This window comes from Gallus gallus, chromosome 2 (genome assembly GCF_016699485.2).
Source record: "Gallus gallus isolate bGalGal1 chromosome 2, bGalGal1.mat.broiler.GRCg7b, whole genome shotgun sequence".
NCBI lineage: Eukaryota > Metazoa > Chordata > Aves > Galliformes > Phasianidae > Gallus > Gallus gallus.
Genome location: NC_052533.1, coordinates 33,747,654 through 33,763,872, shown reverse-complemented (window position 1 = coordinate 33,763,872; position 16,219 = coordinate 33,747,654). Strand labels below are relative to the sequence as shown.

General features: G+C 40.6%; 1 protein-coding gene across 5 annotated transcripts in view; it reads right to left on the bottom strand.

The window, feature by feature from the left end:
* WIPF3 (WAS/WASL interacting protein family member 3) overlaps positions 1-16,219 on the bottom strand; it is a 39,560-nt gene that overhangs the window by 8,136 nt on the left and 15,205 nt on the right. For 3 of the 5 annotated variants that reach the window (XM_040696571.2, XM_046936363.1, XM_004939386.5), the window contains 3 exons: positions 14,797-14,965; positions 1,505-1,637; positions 339-467 (listed from right to left, as the gene is read on the bottom strand). In XM_040696571.2, the coding sequence (XP_040552505.1) occupies positions 339-467; positions 1,505-1,637; positions 14,797-14,880 (346 nt within the window). In that variant the 5' untranslated portion in view covers positions 14,881-14,965. Of the gene's footprint in view, positions 1-338; positions 468-1,504; positions 1,638-3,165; positions 3,278-14,796; positions 14,966-15,152; positions 15,246-16,219 lie in introns of those variants that run through there. The other 2 variants (XM_046936380.1, XM_418733.8) reach the window with 2 other exon arrangements.

The window sequence follows — 16,219 nt, the reverse complement described above, 5'->3', positions numbered from 1 at the left end:
CCAGGTCAGTAAATTACCTTGCTGGATCAGAACCGTCCTTTATAAAACCCAGATGGCATTAATCTTAAAAATTAAACTCTAAAGTAACATACGGACCTGTAACATCATAGAAATACACAGTAATGGAGAGAAGGAAGTGTGACTTTTTTTGCCACTTGTGCTGAAGGTATCACCTATTGAAATCTGAGGTTATCTGAGGCACAGTTACAAGTTTACATTAAGCTGATGTAAAATATACCCATGTAAAATTCTGCAGAGTCTACTGAATCTATTTCTTATCCAGTGTACTAGAATTGCAGTTCCCCCCAGCAGTTCTTCCGTGCAAATGAAGCCCTCACCTGGCATGTCTCTCTGGCCTGCCGGTCTGAGAACGGGAAAGCCGCCAGCAAATAAGCCTCCCAGGGGCTGCTGAGAGCCACCCTTATTAATGGCTGGGCTAACTCCATCTCTGTTAGTTCCTTTGGGTTCTGTTATAGGAAGAAAAGAAAAAGCATGACAGAAAGCCATTTCATCAGCGCTCTCAGTCTGCTAAGACTGAGCACCAATAAACACAGTCAGGACCAGACTTCATTCAATTGGCTCAGTAAGGACAGTCACTGTGAATACAGTAAATGACCATTCCTCTGACCGGTATCTGGAAGCACTGCGCCCTCTGGTGCTTTTTAATCTCACGTCAATGATGGCACCAGCAAAAAAGTTGTTTTAGACTACATACAAAGATCTTCAGATCACAGATATTTATGTAATCCTTGTTGGAGATTCTCCAACAAGCCTGTCAGGAGTGACATAGCGATTGGCTGATCAAGCACATCAAGATATTTATAACCTTACCTTTGTGTCTTGCCTCTTCCCCCCACTATTCCCAAGATACGTTCTTTTAGCATTATCACACTAAGGTAGACAAGAAACTAATAATAAATAAAACAACCAAACGACAAGGTTCTACCACTAGCAAGATGCCTGGGGAAGGGTTCAGGTGAGAGCAAACACTAAAAAGAGAAGGCTCTGGCCACTGCTGTAACTCGTTAACAATCTTATCTCCCATTTTAAATGATGATCAGGCATGTGTTTTCAGCTAAAAGAGGTTAAGGAGGTAAACGTTCCTGTTCCAAAGGAATTAAGTTTATGCATCCACATTATTTTGTGCATCTTTTGTTCTTTTTATCCAGTAAAGAACAATTCTTCTGCTGGAGGCAGTAATTCCTATTTAAACAAAATCATTTTAAAAAGAAACTCTCATGGGTTTCATCATTCCTGACTTTATTGGGTTTTTTCTGGAATGAGGAATGCCTGTTAAGGTGATACCCAGGTTCAGCCTTATTATGAAGTATTAACAGCTGTTGATCTCAGGACAAGACGTACGTTTAGAAAACTGAGCTCTCCCCTTTCCCATCCTAAAGATGTCGTCCACAGATGAACTCCAAACCCACCCAAACCCTGCCCAGCTGACCTCCGCAAATGGGGCTTTTGCAGAGCCCACCCAGGGCCCTCCCGAGGAGCTTACTTTCAATCTGTGGTGCACTTCGGTCATTGATTTGAGTCACTTTTCTTAAGCGAGTTCCCTGCTGGATATCAGCCAACAGCGCGTTTCGTGCTTTCTGCTCATCCTTCTGCAATTTGGGTAGTTCTGAACTCACCTGTTGACGATAGGAGCATTAGACAGCGGGTACTGATAAAAATGCATGCTTAGAAAGGACACAAATGTGACAGAAAATATGAAATAAACCATTCCTGGCAGTTGTCATTCCAAAGCCTTTGGATTCAGCCAACCAGAAGGGCACTCAGTTGTACAGAAGACAGGAATCCTGAAAGTTCAAATATAACACACATCTAATATCAGTGAGGTTAATACTGTCGAAAGGAAATTAGGGGGTCATGCTTATATGAAATGTGACCCCTCACTTGGCCATTTGGGGTCTCTGGCCCACAACTCCAGCTCCAACTGCCTTTATCTCTTTTCATTCTATTTACAATGCTTTGTAACTAAGGTTTTATATGCCTCCTCAGAACAAACATCTTTCTGTTTTACTTGTACCGCCTTAGGGAAAGACTATTATTTGCATATCAAACTTATAATTGAACATGATCGTTAAGCATTAAATAATTTAGATTCTCTGTACTGGAGAATTTAAGCAGTTTAAGTAGACAGTATCTACAACAGTGCAATTATATTTCGTTAAACTTTCTAAGCCTAACCAAGGGCCATAAACGTAAAGTCAGGCTGTAGTCTAAAGTTTTGTAATAAAAACAAAACATATTTTTATGTTTTATTCTTCTTTCATTAAGTTTCCTTTCATAAAAAGAAGCACACACTGCTTAAATCTTTGGAAGTTTTGCTTTTCTGAAGCAGAGCTATCTCCAAACCTATCACGTGGTTAACAGAGCAGTCTAACAGAGGGATATCTTCATAGCAGCAATGTGCTGTATGCTCCCGCATCTATTACAAATTCCCACAGGTTTCCACACGTTATGTTTTCATCATGTGTTCAAGAAACGTTTAGATGTTGCACTGAAGGACACGGTTCAGTGGGGAAATATTGGCGGTCGGTGGGCGATTGGACTGGATGATCTTGGAGGTCTTCTCCAACCTTGGTGATTCTATGACTCTATGGTAAACCCTAATTTTACCATCACGGGCATAATAAAGTACAACACTGTCATGTTTTAAAAAAGCCAACCACACACAACTTGGTTATAGCATTCTGAAAGCAAAGCAAAAGATTGAAAAAACGTAACCAGCTGCTAAATTATTAAAACACCTAACTTGCTAATTCTAAATGAAAAATTGCACTGGTATTATTTGTAGTTACCCCAGCTTAAAAATATTTATAAACTGACAGGCTTGCACAGCCCCACTAGATGGCACTCCAGATTGCTGCTGATGCCAGCTGCATTCCTTACATCTGATGTAAAAACTGAGCGTGATACAATCTTGTGACTGACAACGTAACTATCTATTCGTTTAAAATATTATGAAAAACACACCCTTTTACATAGTTTCCCAATCTGAACCAGTGCTACTTCCCCCTGCGCTTTAAAGGCAGAGACTCTCATTTCCCCTTATGACCACCCTGAAATGCTCCATGTAAAGCAAAAGCAACATTAGACCTTGGACGAGCCAGTAGCTCTTCCCACTCACATTTCCTTAAAGCTGACAGTACTTACTGTGAAAAATGGAAATACCATAACCGGAGCAAGGATGACTTCCCTTTCCACGCAGCTTTTTACCAGCACCTTGAACTTCACGCCTCTCTACGGTTACGCGACAATTAGGATTGAAAGGGATCTGATCGGGACCTATGTTTAAAATTAGGTCCAGCAGCTGTTCTCATTTCCAGGTTCAAGTGTCCGCACACACTGCCAGCTGCCCACTCCATCTCCCCAGCCTGCATTTCTCAGCAGGTAGACACTTGGAATATAAAAATTCATGATACTCACACAGCTATTAGACTAAAACGCCCTGCTTGTGGCAACTTAAGCAACCCATGAGTTCATATCATTGTAAGAGGAAGGAGATAGCAATTGGTTCACCATTTATAACACAAGAAAGGAACACTATGCTGGAGGCCCAGAAGACAAACCCCTTCCTTCAGGTCCCACTCCACGCCTGGCCCTAGCTGTTTCCTTGGCCTCCTCCAGTGAGAGGCACTGCAGTCAGCCTGGGTGGCTGATGAGCTGCTGAGTAGCTTGATACGGATTCTCTTTTTCCATCACAAAGTCAGGATGCTCTGGGTGTAATGTTGCCTGCCTGCAACCCGGTCAGAGCTCCTGCGGACTCCTCGTCTGCAGCCTGCTCTTTCAAGGGCTGCCACAGTTCTTGTCAAGAAGCATTTCAGCAGGGACCTCACCCACCCAGACACTGCCCTGTCCTTGCAAATTCTTATTTTCACCACTAATAAGAACTCTTATCGGTGTTAAACTTCAAGTCTGAGCACATGAAATAGAAATAATTAAGCGAGAAGACAAGCCTATTTTGAGTCACTGAGGGAAAACAATGGAAGACAAAGGACGTAAGTCTCAGACTGCTTCTTTTTCCCTTCACTGAAGGGCAGTCTCACTTATTTACAGAAACACCTCACTCTTTCAATGAAAATCAAAAGGAAAGCAGAGAATGCAAAGATAATTTATTTTATCAGATGCTAGAGCTGCCTGAGGTAACACAGATTGAAATTAGATTCTAAGCTTTATTTACATGAAGCAGTAGAGGAATGGTGGGCTCTCATTGTTTTAATAGCCACATATATGGGTTTTATAGCCATATACATGGTTTTTTCTGCTACTAATTCAAACACAAGCAACAGCATATTCAGTATGTACTTTGAAGCAGAACGGAACAAACCACACATGTAAATAGCCTGAACATAACAGAAGTACTCCCTGCTCGTCTCAAACTCCACTACTTTTGACTTCAGTGTCCTAAAATCAGGCTCTCTGTAAGCTATAGGATCAATATGGGTCCCCATCCCTGGAGGCACACAAGGCCAGGTTGGATGGGGCCCTGGGGAGCCTGATCTGGTGGGTCCTGCCCATGGCAGAGGGTTGGAACTAGATGGGCTTTAAGGTCCCTTCCAACCCAAGCTATGCTATGGTTCTGTGATTCTATGAAAGTTTCGACCACATAACATGACACCAAAGCACTTATAAACAGGAAAATACTATAAAATGTGATGTTCCAGCACATAAATCAACAATAATGGAAATAAACATTTCCAAATTTACAGGCGGTAACAGACCAACACAGTAATGAATAATGAGGACAGGATACAGAGGCCTTAAAACACTGCAGGTTGAGGCCACTCCAAAGGAACAAGAACGCGAAACACACACCCCCAACTGGAGATGCCAGAAGAGAACCAAAGTGGCAGTCAGAAAGCAAACATTCAGATTTCAGGAGCTCAGTCTGGTTGGTTGGCCTTGAGGGTGATCTGCCTACAGAATGCACAAAGCTTTGCACAGAAAGAATGGTGACTGCTAAGGACCTGCTAACCCAGCAGAGACAGGCACTTGGTGATTTAATGTAAAACACAGGCAACCTACAACTTGAAAGCAGGCAATTACAGAGTGACCATTCCTTGAAGAAAACAACTGGGGACAACAACAGATTATTTCAGTCTCATTTTTCAGATTAAGGCTGGCCGTTAATCTGTGGCAGAGAGCTTTTTGTGAAGCACAAGCCATTGGGCTTTTTTAAAATCTTTTTTTTTTCATCCTAGGAAAGTCATTTTATATCTTGCAAGCTGAATGGAAGCACTGACCTACCCTCTGGGCTCCTCTGCCACTTAAAATATTTAAGAGGTGTATGTGCTCAGATACTAAAATGATGTAAATGAAGAAGGCACCAGGCATTTGGAAAAGTTCACTGTGGTAGTAATTATAGGGACATGCTAATTACTACCTTTCAGATGTTGAAGAGCAGCCCTGCCCCCAGAAAAGGAGAATTTCTCTGGACAGGTAGCTCAGGTCACATTGGATGCATAAATTGTCCCATAAATAGGTTATATTTATCCTGATGTTTAAATATGTTCCTTATTGAATTTGAAAAGTAATTCAGGATAGTGTAGATCTTCATAAACATGACAGCTGAAGCACAAATGCATCTCCAGCCTTCTGCTACTCCAGCAACCAGAGAGCCATAGACCTTTATTTCAGAATTAACCCATCACCTGATGGGGAAAAAAGAATCCCATGCTCCATCTCTGTAGTGGGTAGGAGCCACGAGTAAGATAAAATAAATCCCATCCAAAGATTAGGATCCACTGTAAATTTCCATCCAAAGACACTGCATTCTCTTTTATTTCAGAGCATTAATATTTTGTATCCATATTCATAACATGTAATGAATGGCATCATCACAGTATATTCCCTTTCCTGGTCACTTTCTGTAAGAAATATGCTAAGGAGAGCCATGTAGAAAATGTAATTATTTACCTGAATAGGATTTTAAAGAAAGTCAAAATATATTTAGCCTACCCTTAACAATATCTATTTGGTAAGATGTATGGCAACAAAATTAAAGACCAATCAATCAATTTGACACACAGCCTTTCATTATGGGCAGAAAGACAGCTCTCTCGTTTGCCGACAATTTCATTTATTTCTGTGAATCTGCTGTCAATCTTCCTTACTCTCTCCCATGCCCCATTTTTCCCTCGACAAAATAGAATTTGATGCAGAGATCAAACACAGACACTGGCAGGACACATGCGCTCTGTGCATTTCAGTAAACAAAGAGCTTGAGGACATCCCTTAACAAATCCTTGCCTTCCTATTATTCTCCTATGCTCCTCCTAGCAGAAGCTGCCCAGAGATGGGATGAGGCAAGAGATCTTCCCCTGGACAGCATGCAGCACCTCTCTTTTGCCTTGTGAGGAAGTGGAAATGGGTTGCAGTGACAAACAGAATGCTTTGGGATAGGGGACGTCTGATCACAAAGACATGTGAAGGAGCACAGGGCCAGAGCTGGCCTCCTCCAGCATCCAACCAGATATGATTCACAGACCAAACTTGGAAATGCGACAGAAAAAGTAAGGCTACAGATGTAGTAATGCACAGCTAACAGCAGCAGTTCGAGCAGCAGATGGGGTCAAATCCAGCCCCAGCTGTGCAGGCAATGCAGCCAGGGATGTACAGTGCCAATCTGGGTGAAGGAACTGCCAAACAACTGTGACATTGAAACCAGAATTCTAGGAACCTATGAAGCCTGGGAAAGAGTCTGAACAACCAGAGATACAACCCCCCTGCCACCCAAAAAGAAAAAAAAAGCAAGCACAAATATTGATCCTATATCCACAGTAACTGGAATCCTAGTGTGGATGATACAGGCTGTTCAGGAAGGATGGCAACAAAGGTTAAGCTAGCTGTGTACATTGTGTATTCGCAATGCTAGGGACAGCCAAGAACATCAAGAGGAACAGACCACATTTTTGGGTGGGTTGACTCCTCTGAGGAAGGATCACTGGTGTTCTCACTGCCCATATGGCACCACAAGGCTCTACAAGCAGATAAGCATGGAGAGAGGGGATGACTGCACTCCCAGCCAGCTCTAGAGCTGCTGTTGACAGAACGCCAGGCACAGGGCATGTGCTCACAGCAAGCACAAAGGGCAGAGACACGGTGTGAGGGGCTACCGTACAGCTAAGGTAGAATAATCTGCTAAAGTACCCTTCTGGGAACACCAATAATGGAAAAGAATGGGACAGGAACAAGGGAGACCTGCCTGTGAGCAGCTTACTCTGTAACGTCCTTCCTCTCAGCCACCAACTGCTGATCACTAAGTATATTTTTTATCAGAATGTCGCACAGGGAGATCTTCATGAGAATCAGGACTTACAGGTTTAAATGAATCCAACTTTTAAATGACCGCATCCTTTTCCATAAGGGAATTGAAAGAGAAAAATATTTGCAGTAAGATGCCAGAATGTTTGAACAAACCACAATATCATAATTTTCATTGAAGGAATCAGGGTGTTTTGGAACAAGATGGAATACTGAAGATGACCATAAATCTCAGTGTGAACCATCCCCCTCTTTGGCATAGCACAGAATTAAGAAACTCATCTATAGTTTAGTAGTACAAAACCTGAAACACCAGAGGAACTTGTTTCCCTCAAAATCTATCTCCTATTACCAGATCAGGATTATGTCAGGAATTCAGTGTTAAATCCGTAGCAGCAGCAGTTTGCTCAGTGGGCAGGAGCATTCTTCTTTACAGAGCGTTCTCTGATGGGCAGCTGAGGTCTTTCTCAGGAATGTGCTGGGAAACACAAATGCAACAAAACCCAGGAGCTTATTAAAATAATAAAACCCATTTCCAACAAGTCACAAACAGAAGTATGGTAGAGAAAAATGCAGTCTCCATTCTTGTGCTTGTTTTAATTGTGCATCAGGTGTGGTTTTACTCACGCACTGTCACATGTAAAATAAACAAAGCATCCCCCTTTTCCAGCTTAAGAAGAATCCATAAATCCTCAGCAACAAAACATATAACCTCTTGTATTCTAGGTATTCTCAAGTGCTGACTTGCACAGAAGTTTGTGAGATCCAGTACTTGCAGATTTTGGTTTGTCCATTCACGACAGAGCTTCTGATTTCAAGCCTCTCGATGAGGGAAGCCTCACCACGGTGCAAGTTCCCCTTGTACTCCCAATGGCAAGGTCAGAGCTACTCCTTGTACTCCCGCTCTGCAGCACAGCATGAAACCAATTAATTCTTGGCACTGAGTCTACCTGAGTAAACATGGCGATCTCACACACTTGTAGCGAGCTGAGCTCCAAGCACACACGGTGTGAGGGGTCATGATCCAACCCCCATTATTTCTGAGGGAACCCACAGGAGGGACCCGCCAAATCACTTCCTGGCAGAGAATCAAGTCATTGTTTCAAGAGAATGACTAGAGCAGGGTTTCATGATTCCATCTACACCCAGCTAAATAACGATTAACCGTGATCTCGACACTCATCACGCAAAGCTCTGCAATCTGAATCTGCAGGGTTGAAAAGGTCATCGAGCAATGTGTGTGCATAGTAGGCTGTGTCTACACCACGCTCGATCCTCAAGCAAGGGAAGTGCGGTGCAGATGTTTAGTTAGAGACCTGTTCCAGCACTTTAGCCACAGCCTAATCCCGGCATTAGCAGATCTCAGTAATGAAGTGTTCCATTAGCAAAGCCCTGTGTTCTGCGCTATCATCCTACCTGCTTGCAAGGTACCACTAGATGCAAATGTGCTGGCAGACACAATGGCAGGGAACAAAAGATAAGAAAAAGCACAGCGGGAGTTACTCTCTCCTACCTCTCTATTGCAGTGTTCGTTTCAATGGCCACCTGCAATCAATGCCACTGCGCCCCATAGAAACCCTCCTCGCTTTATGTCAGTGCCACTCCATCAGACAATGACAAATTTTGCATTCTCAAGAGCTAGATTGATCCTGCTATGAACGGAACTGTGGGTTTATTAACAATGGAGTACTTAAAGTTTTCCTGTGTGGGTTGCTAAATTTTGTACCTGAATGCAAAAAGGCAGCAAAATCAATATGACAATTTATACCTGCTGAGCCATTCAACTTTCACGTATTTAAATTCTTGACACCCACACTTTGAACACAAATTCTGGCCGTTCTTTCACTAAAATAAAATACCCAGGACAATGAGCCACCAAAATGGAGGCTCTGTAGAAATCAAATTGCCATTGAAGTGTTTTCCCAGCAGCTCACAAAGATCGTGAGTCAGATACCAAAAATACCCTGGGTCTGGCTTCAGAAATTCACCTTCTGAAGTTGAAATTTTGTTGAATTTTTGGGGATTCAAATTCTCAAGCTCTCCTCTGCATAAATAAATAAATAAAAAATACTAAAGATTCTTACATAAGGAAGAAAACCCAAAGTCCTGGCACTACAATGAAAACGTCACACTGATCAAGGCTGAAAATACCACAGTGAGAGTTGGTGATCCCACCTGCCCTACCACAACAGGGTCTCCAGAATGACAAGGGCTATTTTGAGTGGTGATACCAAAATATTCAACAACAGGTGGCAAGCTACACATACTGCAACTTGACCTTACTGTGTTTAAGAATGCTATGCTATCCATCCAACCCAACCACATGGGTTTGCTCAATGCAAAATTATGGTCAACCCAAATTGGAACAATAGTGAGAAACTAAAGTTTCTTGCAATGTATTGCAATAGTTCCAGGTTCCATTTTAATTGAGAGGCTACAAGTGTAGCATGGGTTGAAGGATGGAATTTAACATGCAGCTTCTGCATATACTACAGATGTGATTTTTCAGGGCAGCGACACCTTGTGAGAAGAATGGTAAATTAACCCTTAGCTCTCTGCAGCTTTATGAAATGTACTGCAGAACAGAACTCATCGCAAAAGCAGTGATCGAAGAAATCTCAAGGAAAGCAATGAAGAAAAATAGCACACATGAGCACATGCAGTGCTCCTGTCCCTGTCCAGATGAAACACACGGAGCAGTGCCAGTGCTTATGCTGTCTTTGTGTCTTCCCCACCTTCCACGGTTCCTACAGATGGGTTCTGTATTCATTGCCTACAGGTGCAGAAAGCTACAGCAGCACCACGCTGCGATACCATAGCTATGTAATCTCATGTTTTCCACTCTCTGAAAACAAAGTCAAATAAACCACATACAGACAGCAACGTAATTGCCTCTCACTTCTTTATGAAAGCAGACTGGAGTGAGATGGAATATGTTATTAAAACATAAATCAGCTTATTTTGGAATGAAGTACCCTCAACAATTTCAGCCACACCTTGTCCAGCCCTTCGCGCAGTCCCAGTGATGGCCAGTTAACAAGTAGATCATCAGGCAAGAGCTCCCTCTCACTTTGGTATATTTCCACCTAGCAGCAATAAACATGATGATTTACTATCCCATGACCTAGGGACTTCATGACAAAGTAGTAAGTATCTCCTTACTCAAGGCTCGCAGAAAATTTTAATAAACACATTCCTAAATAGTTTGTAATTGGCACTATGCATGATTCTGTTAACCATTCAGCATTATGTTTGCACATCTCGGGCTTCAAATGAAAACTTAAGTGGCCTTTACCTCTACAATCAGTGATTAGCAAGTATGCACACCTACCTATGCATACACATACATATACGTGTACATTCTTTTTCTCATGGTATTATATCTGGTAGGACCAAATTAGAGTACCGCCAATCGTCATTACCTTCAGCCAAGCTGTTTTACATACGTTGTTTATCTCTTTCCAAAGAACAGTAGAACCAAATGTCACAGGAGCAAAACCATCTCCCACACACTTTCAGATAAGCACTGTCGTTCTCTGAATTCCTTGGGAAGGTTGGGGTAAACAGCTCAGCAAGGTTTGCACTCCAACAATTGCACGAAGGTGGGAAAAAAGCATCCCCCCAAGGAAAACCATCAGCTGATGTTTTCCTTAACACTGCACACTGTGTAAATAATGTATTTATCAGTGTTATACCATGAGGAATTGTTCTTCTGAATTTTTTTTTTAATTATTATTACAAAAATAGAGAGTATGGCCAGAATAAAAAACCTGGTAAACACTGACATACGTTCATCCATAGCAGAAATTCTTTTTGTTTTAACTAAATGAGAACGCAGCAATCATTCAGCTTAATTTACATACCAATTTTGCATTTTTCCCACTGAAGTCTGTTCTCCCAGTAAGTACATTTCTTTCCTCTCCTTTACTCCTATTTTTTAGTAGGCCAAAATGGAAAATAAGCTCTTGGTGCTGACTTACCGGCTTTAATCACATGATCCATTGCAAATTTTGGGGTTCATTTCTACGCTAAGGCTTTGTTAATAACAATTCTAAAGAGAAGTATTTTCTTAGGCTCCACAAATACACGAATCATTAAACAAGCATCTCCTGTGAATAAGGCTCAACTCAGCAAGCCTGCAACATATACACACTTCCTTCAATATTACCATCTTAATAAGTGATGCCTGAACATAACGTTGGGAATTCTTATGTACTAAGGCAGCACAGCACTGCACATAAAAAGTGAACATGGTTTAACAAAGCAAAATTCTTTCTTGATCATCTCTTGGGAGCTTTACCTGAGAAATTTCTTGATCTGTCTCAGCAGTGGTCTCTATTTTTGGAAATATGACATCCTAAACTAACCAGAATGCCTCATACAACTAAAAGGCAAAGGGGTAAAAAGGAATAGAAGAAGGGAAAAAAATCTGAATTGTGTAAGCCAGTGCCAGCAAATATACTGGGGCACAGTTTTATTCTGCCTACTCATCTCTCTCCTCTTTATCTATGACCCCCCGAAGGCAGGCATTTGAAGACATGCCTAATTAATCTAATTAGCTATATTTACATTTTGACTCAGCCACCTACATCTGCTATTGCAGATACATAGCATTCCCTCCTAAAAAATCCACTTGGTTTACTTTGAAGTACGCTCTAGCAGTCAGTAGCTTTTCAGCTGTTGGACACAGGTGGCTCCAAGCATGTCTTAAATATCATCTCCAAATCACTTTAGTACAGCCTTGCAACTATGTAAGAAGTGAGAATTCAGTACAAATACTTCAGGATATCTGCAGGTTCAAAGCTTTGAAAATAGTAGTACAGAACCAAACTTTCTTCCGTCTTAAGAGGGAGTTAACAGAACAAAAACGGCAAAGTGCTTAGGCTTTCAGTGAAGTAAGGACTGCAAAATCATTTGGGATCCTGGCTCACTATATTCACTAAGAAAACATGCAGAAAAAAATATTAATGTAATGACTATTTCTCTAAAAATCTCTTATTACTGAAAGCCAAGAGAAAGCACAGCTACTACTCATACAATTAGTAAAGCAACACAAATGTATGGTACCCACACAACGGTATCATGCAAAATGACAGGATTCTAAAATCTCAGTCAACACACACTCATTTCTCTGTTAGCATAAAACAAGTCCATAAAACCAGCAGATTGCCTACACATTGATACAGCAATTAAACTCTAACTTTTATTTGCCAACATGTAAATATCACTATGGTTTAATTAATATTAATATAAAAGAACAAAAATCACAGTGCTGTGTACTTTGAAACATTTCTGGGTGTTCACCAAGTAAAACTTGCTTGTTTTGAAGGTTTGCTTAAAGCTACATGCCTATGAGAATTCTTATGCTTCCATCCTCCAACTGTAGATTTAGCAGATGTAACAACAGCTGTGCACATTAGCAGCTGTAAAAGGCAGATGCCAAATTCTAGAAAACAGCTTCACAGTAAATGAAAATAGAGCCTGCAGCAAGTTCTCATGGACTCCTCAATTAGAAGATTTTACTGTGCAACTTAACATCAGCTGGAGATCTGATTATTGTACTGTGCTTCAGCTGAACTTGGACCACAGGTCTTCCCAACATTGGCCCTCTCTGATTCCATTACGACAGCAAAAAATCCTTTTGCTGTTACAGAAAAGCAATACTCTGTCACACTGGTATACTAATTCTCTATGTTAGCTCATGTGCTCAATACTTTCATTGGAAGGAAGGCTTTAATATCAAAGAATCAGAATCCTTAGAGTTGGAACAGACCTTTAAAGGTCATCTAGTCCAACTCCCCAGCAATGAACAGGGAAATGAATTAGAAATATGTTTGGTTTGTAGCGCATCAACAAGATGAAACTGAGTATAAATTCTGTACATCTCACCAACAAAAGATCATTTTAGTAAAAGAATGACCTAAATAAAACATGGAAAAAATGTATAATTTTGTCAAAAATCTTATATCAAAACTCTACCGTAGCAGTGGGTTTGGCCATCAGCAAAGGAGGGTGAAAAAAACAGAACTTGCTTGTACTGGTTTTTAGGGGTCCTCCTAGCTTTCTCAAGTCATTTACAATTTGGAACATGTTTTAGGAATGTAAAAAGTCCTCTAGATACTTACTGAGCTAAATTTATTAGGATAAGAACACTTGCAGCTTTGTTGACTTTGATTGCTGATGTGGGCATTAAGTTGCTCACAAAATGCAGCCCACTTATTTCAGTATCTAACTATAGGTTGTGTACCAACTCAGTGAGCTAATTGAAAACACTGCCGATGGTGCTCAAAATTCAAGTAGAACGATAAAAGGAATCAAACACTGCTGATTTAATGCACTGTCTCTGTCTTCCTCCTCTTCATCTACACAGTTCATGGAGAGTTCTACAAAATGGCTCAGCCTGCAAAGTAATAAAGAGAAACACGCAAGAAAATCTTCACCTGGATGAAGATAACATAAAAACATTATTAAAAAAAGAAAATCAACAGGTCTTTGTGGGAACAAAATAGTAGAGACTCTGGAGAACGCAAGACAAAAATTAAGCTCTTGACCTTCACACATCCCAGTAGATTGTTTCCCAAAAGAAACAAACAAGAAATCTTCTGCAATACATTTGAGGCATGAAAAAGTACTGTTTTGCTATAGGAACTAATGTGCATGACAAATAATTACAACAGTGACAGAAAAATACATAAAAACATAAGGAGAGATTTCATGTCTTGAACATAACAATGCCAGCTTTCACTTCTCCAGAAATAGCTTACGAATTTCAGTGCAGAAAGAGGTTATGAACAAAAGATTACAGTATACAAGGAACGGTTTAACCTTGTTTATTAATTGTGAAGCTCTGAAAATGTAATACCATGAAACTCCAAGCACAGCATCCTCCCCTTACTGCAAATGCGCTGGCAGGGCACATGTTCTACTTCATGGCACACAAAGTAATGATCTGTTACAAGCAGTAATTGTTCCTGCACATGTATAAAAGCATATTGTGCTGTATCCCCAGGAAGATGGCATGTGCTAGAAAGAGAAACAGCAGCAGCTGAGCACTGTGAGTCTTAACAGAAGCTATATGAAAGCAGATGAAGAAATTAAGACTTACCACCTGCAAGTTACCAATACAAAAATCAGTTCTCTGACTGGAGAAGAATTCACAAATGCCAAATTCTTACCACATGTACTTTAATGTAGGAGCCTCCAATCTTTTTAACTTTTTGTTATCATACATTCCTATTAATGAAAAATTTTTCAGCATGCACAACCAGTATACATATATTTACTAATTTATAAATGACACACACGTACTACTGAAGTCCTAACATTTTCTTTCCTCACCTCAATGGACAGTCTTACTCAGCTCACTCTGAGACCACCACTGTAATGAAGAGAAGAACAAAAGCAAGCAAAACAAGTTCTTGCCCCAGATACTTGCTACGAACATGCACACCAAAGCCTGGGAGCTCTGAGCTGGTTACCATACTTCAGATATTGCTAATGCAGATAAAAAGTCAGCCTTACCAGAGGTGGTGGTGGTGGAGGGGGCCCTCCAGAAGGTAGTGGAGGTGGTGGAGGAGGAGGCGGTGGTGGTGGTGGCACAGGCATCCGTTAGGTTTCTAGCTTCACTCAGTTATGAAAAATATAGCCAAAGTCTGTGTCCTTGACGGGAAGGAAGGGAGGAGAAAGAAAACTGGAAAAAAAAAAAAAAAAAGGAAGAAGAGGAACGAATGTGTTTATGCACTGTAAGCTGAAGATCAGCCAAATTTCTAGCTCTCAGCAGACTGAAGACTTCTGCTCTGCACCACTTCCAAAACTACAGTAAGAACAGCCTCATTACAGTTATCTGATGACAACAAGCATATAAAGACCAAGCTCACATATTTGGACAAGTGCCATGAATACCAAATGCATAGATGCCAAGCTGTCCAGCTTTAATTATTATGCCTTCCCTTAATCCAGCCCACAGCTCCAAAATGCAATTCTGCAAGAGAACTAATCGCAGTCAACCAAACGTAGACACTCCTACTCGGACAAAAACTCTGATGTCTTTAAATCAGAGGTTTGATGCTCAAAAGATCGAGTAAGGAGCTTTGGAGCAAGTCCAGTGACTCTCACCATGTAAAAAAAAAAAAAAAGAGACATGATTGAATAACAAAGAAATAGTTCTACAGATTAGAGTTTCATTAAATACAGTTCTGTTACTAAATGGCAACATACAAGGATCAGACATTTCAAGCACTAAAGTCAAATGTGTACTGTTTTCTGACATTTTAAAATGTTAACTTTACACAATTCCTTATTAATACACTGACTAAAAGGACAAATGTTTTCCAACAGAAGGCTGAAGACACTGATTTACAAACAGGAGATGGCGAGTACCAACACTCAAAGCTTGTGCAAATGTACCTAAAGCAATATTGGCAAATATATCATTAACAATTTGCAGAGTTTGGGTTAAGGACAGATTTTGGTTGACTGCATTTCACAAAGCTCCCATAACTGGACTGTACTCTAGGCAAATTTAACTGAATTGTATTATTTGAGGAAAGATGCAATTTTACACTGTTTTAACATCATTTTGTTAGAGTTTAGATCATTATAGAATCTTTAAACTGGACATACCAAAATATGCCTGAATAAGCAATTCAAACTATAATATAGCAAAGACACCGTCCAAGACTTCGGCTATCCTTGCAACACTAGAATTCACAGTTACACTAGAAGTAAGCACTGTTGGCCATAATTTTAAATGATACCTCAAAAATTGATGAGACTCTGCCACATGCACTGCAATAAATCATAAAAGTCAGGCCAAAGGATCCGTGTTCTCTCCTCTTTCCCTTTTCCCCCCAACACACACACAAATATACATACATTTCTTTCTTCATGAAGAAGCACACGCTATATTATAGAATCATAGTCATTAAGGTTAAAAAAGACCAAT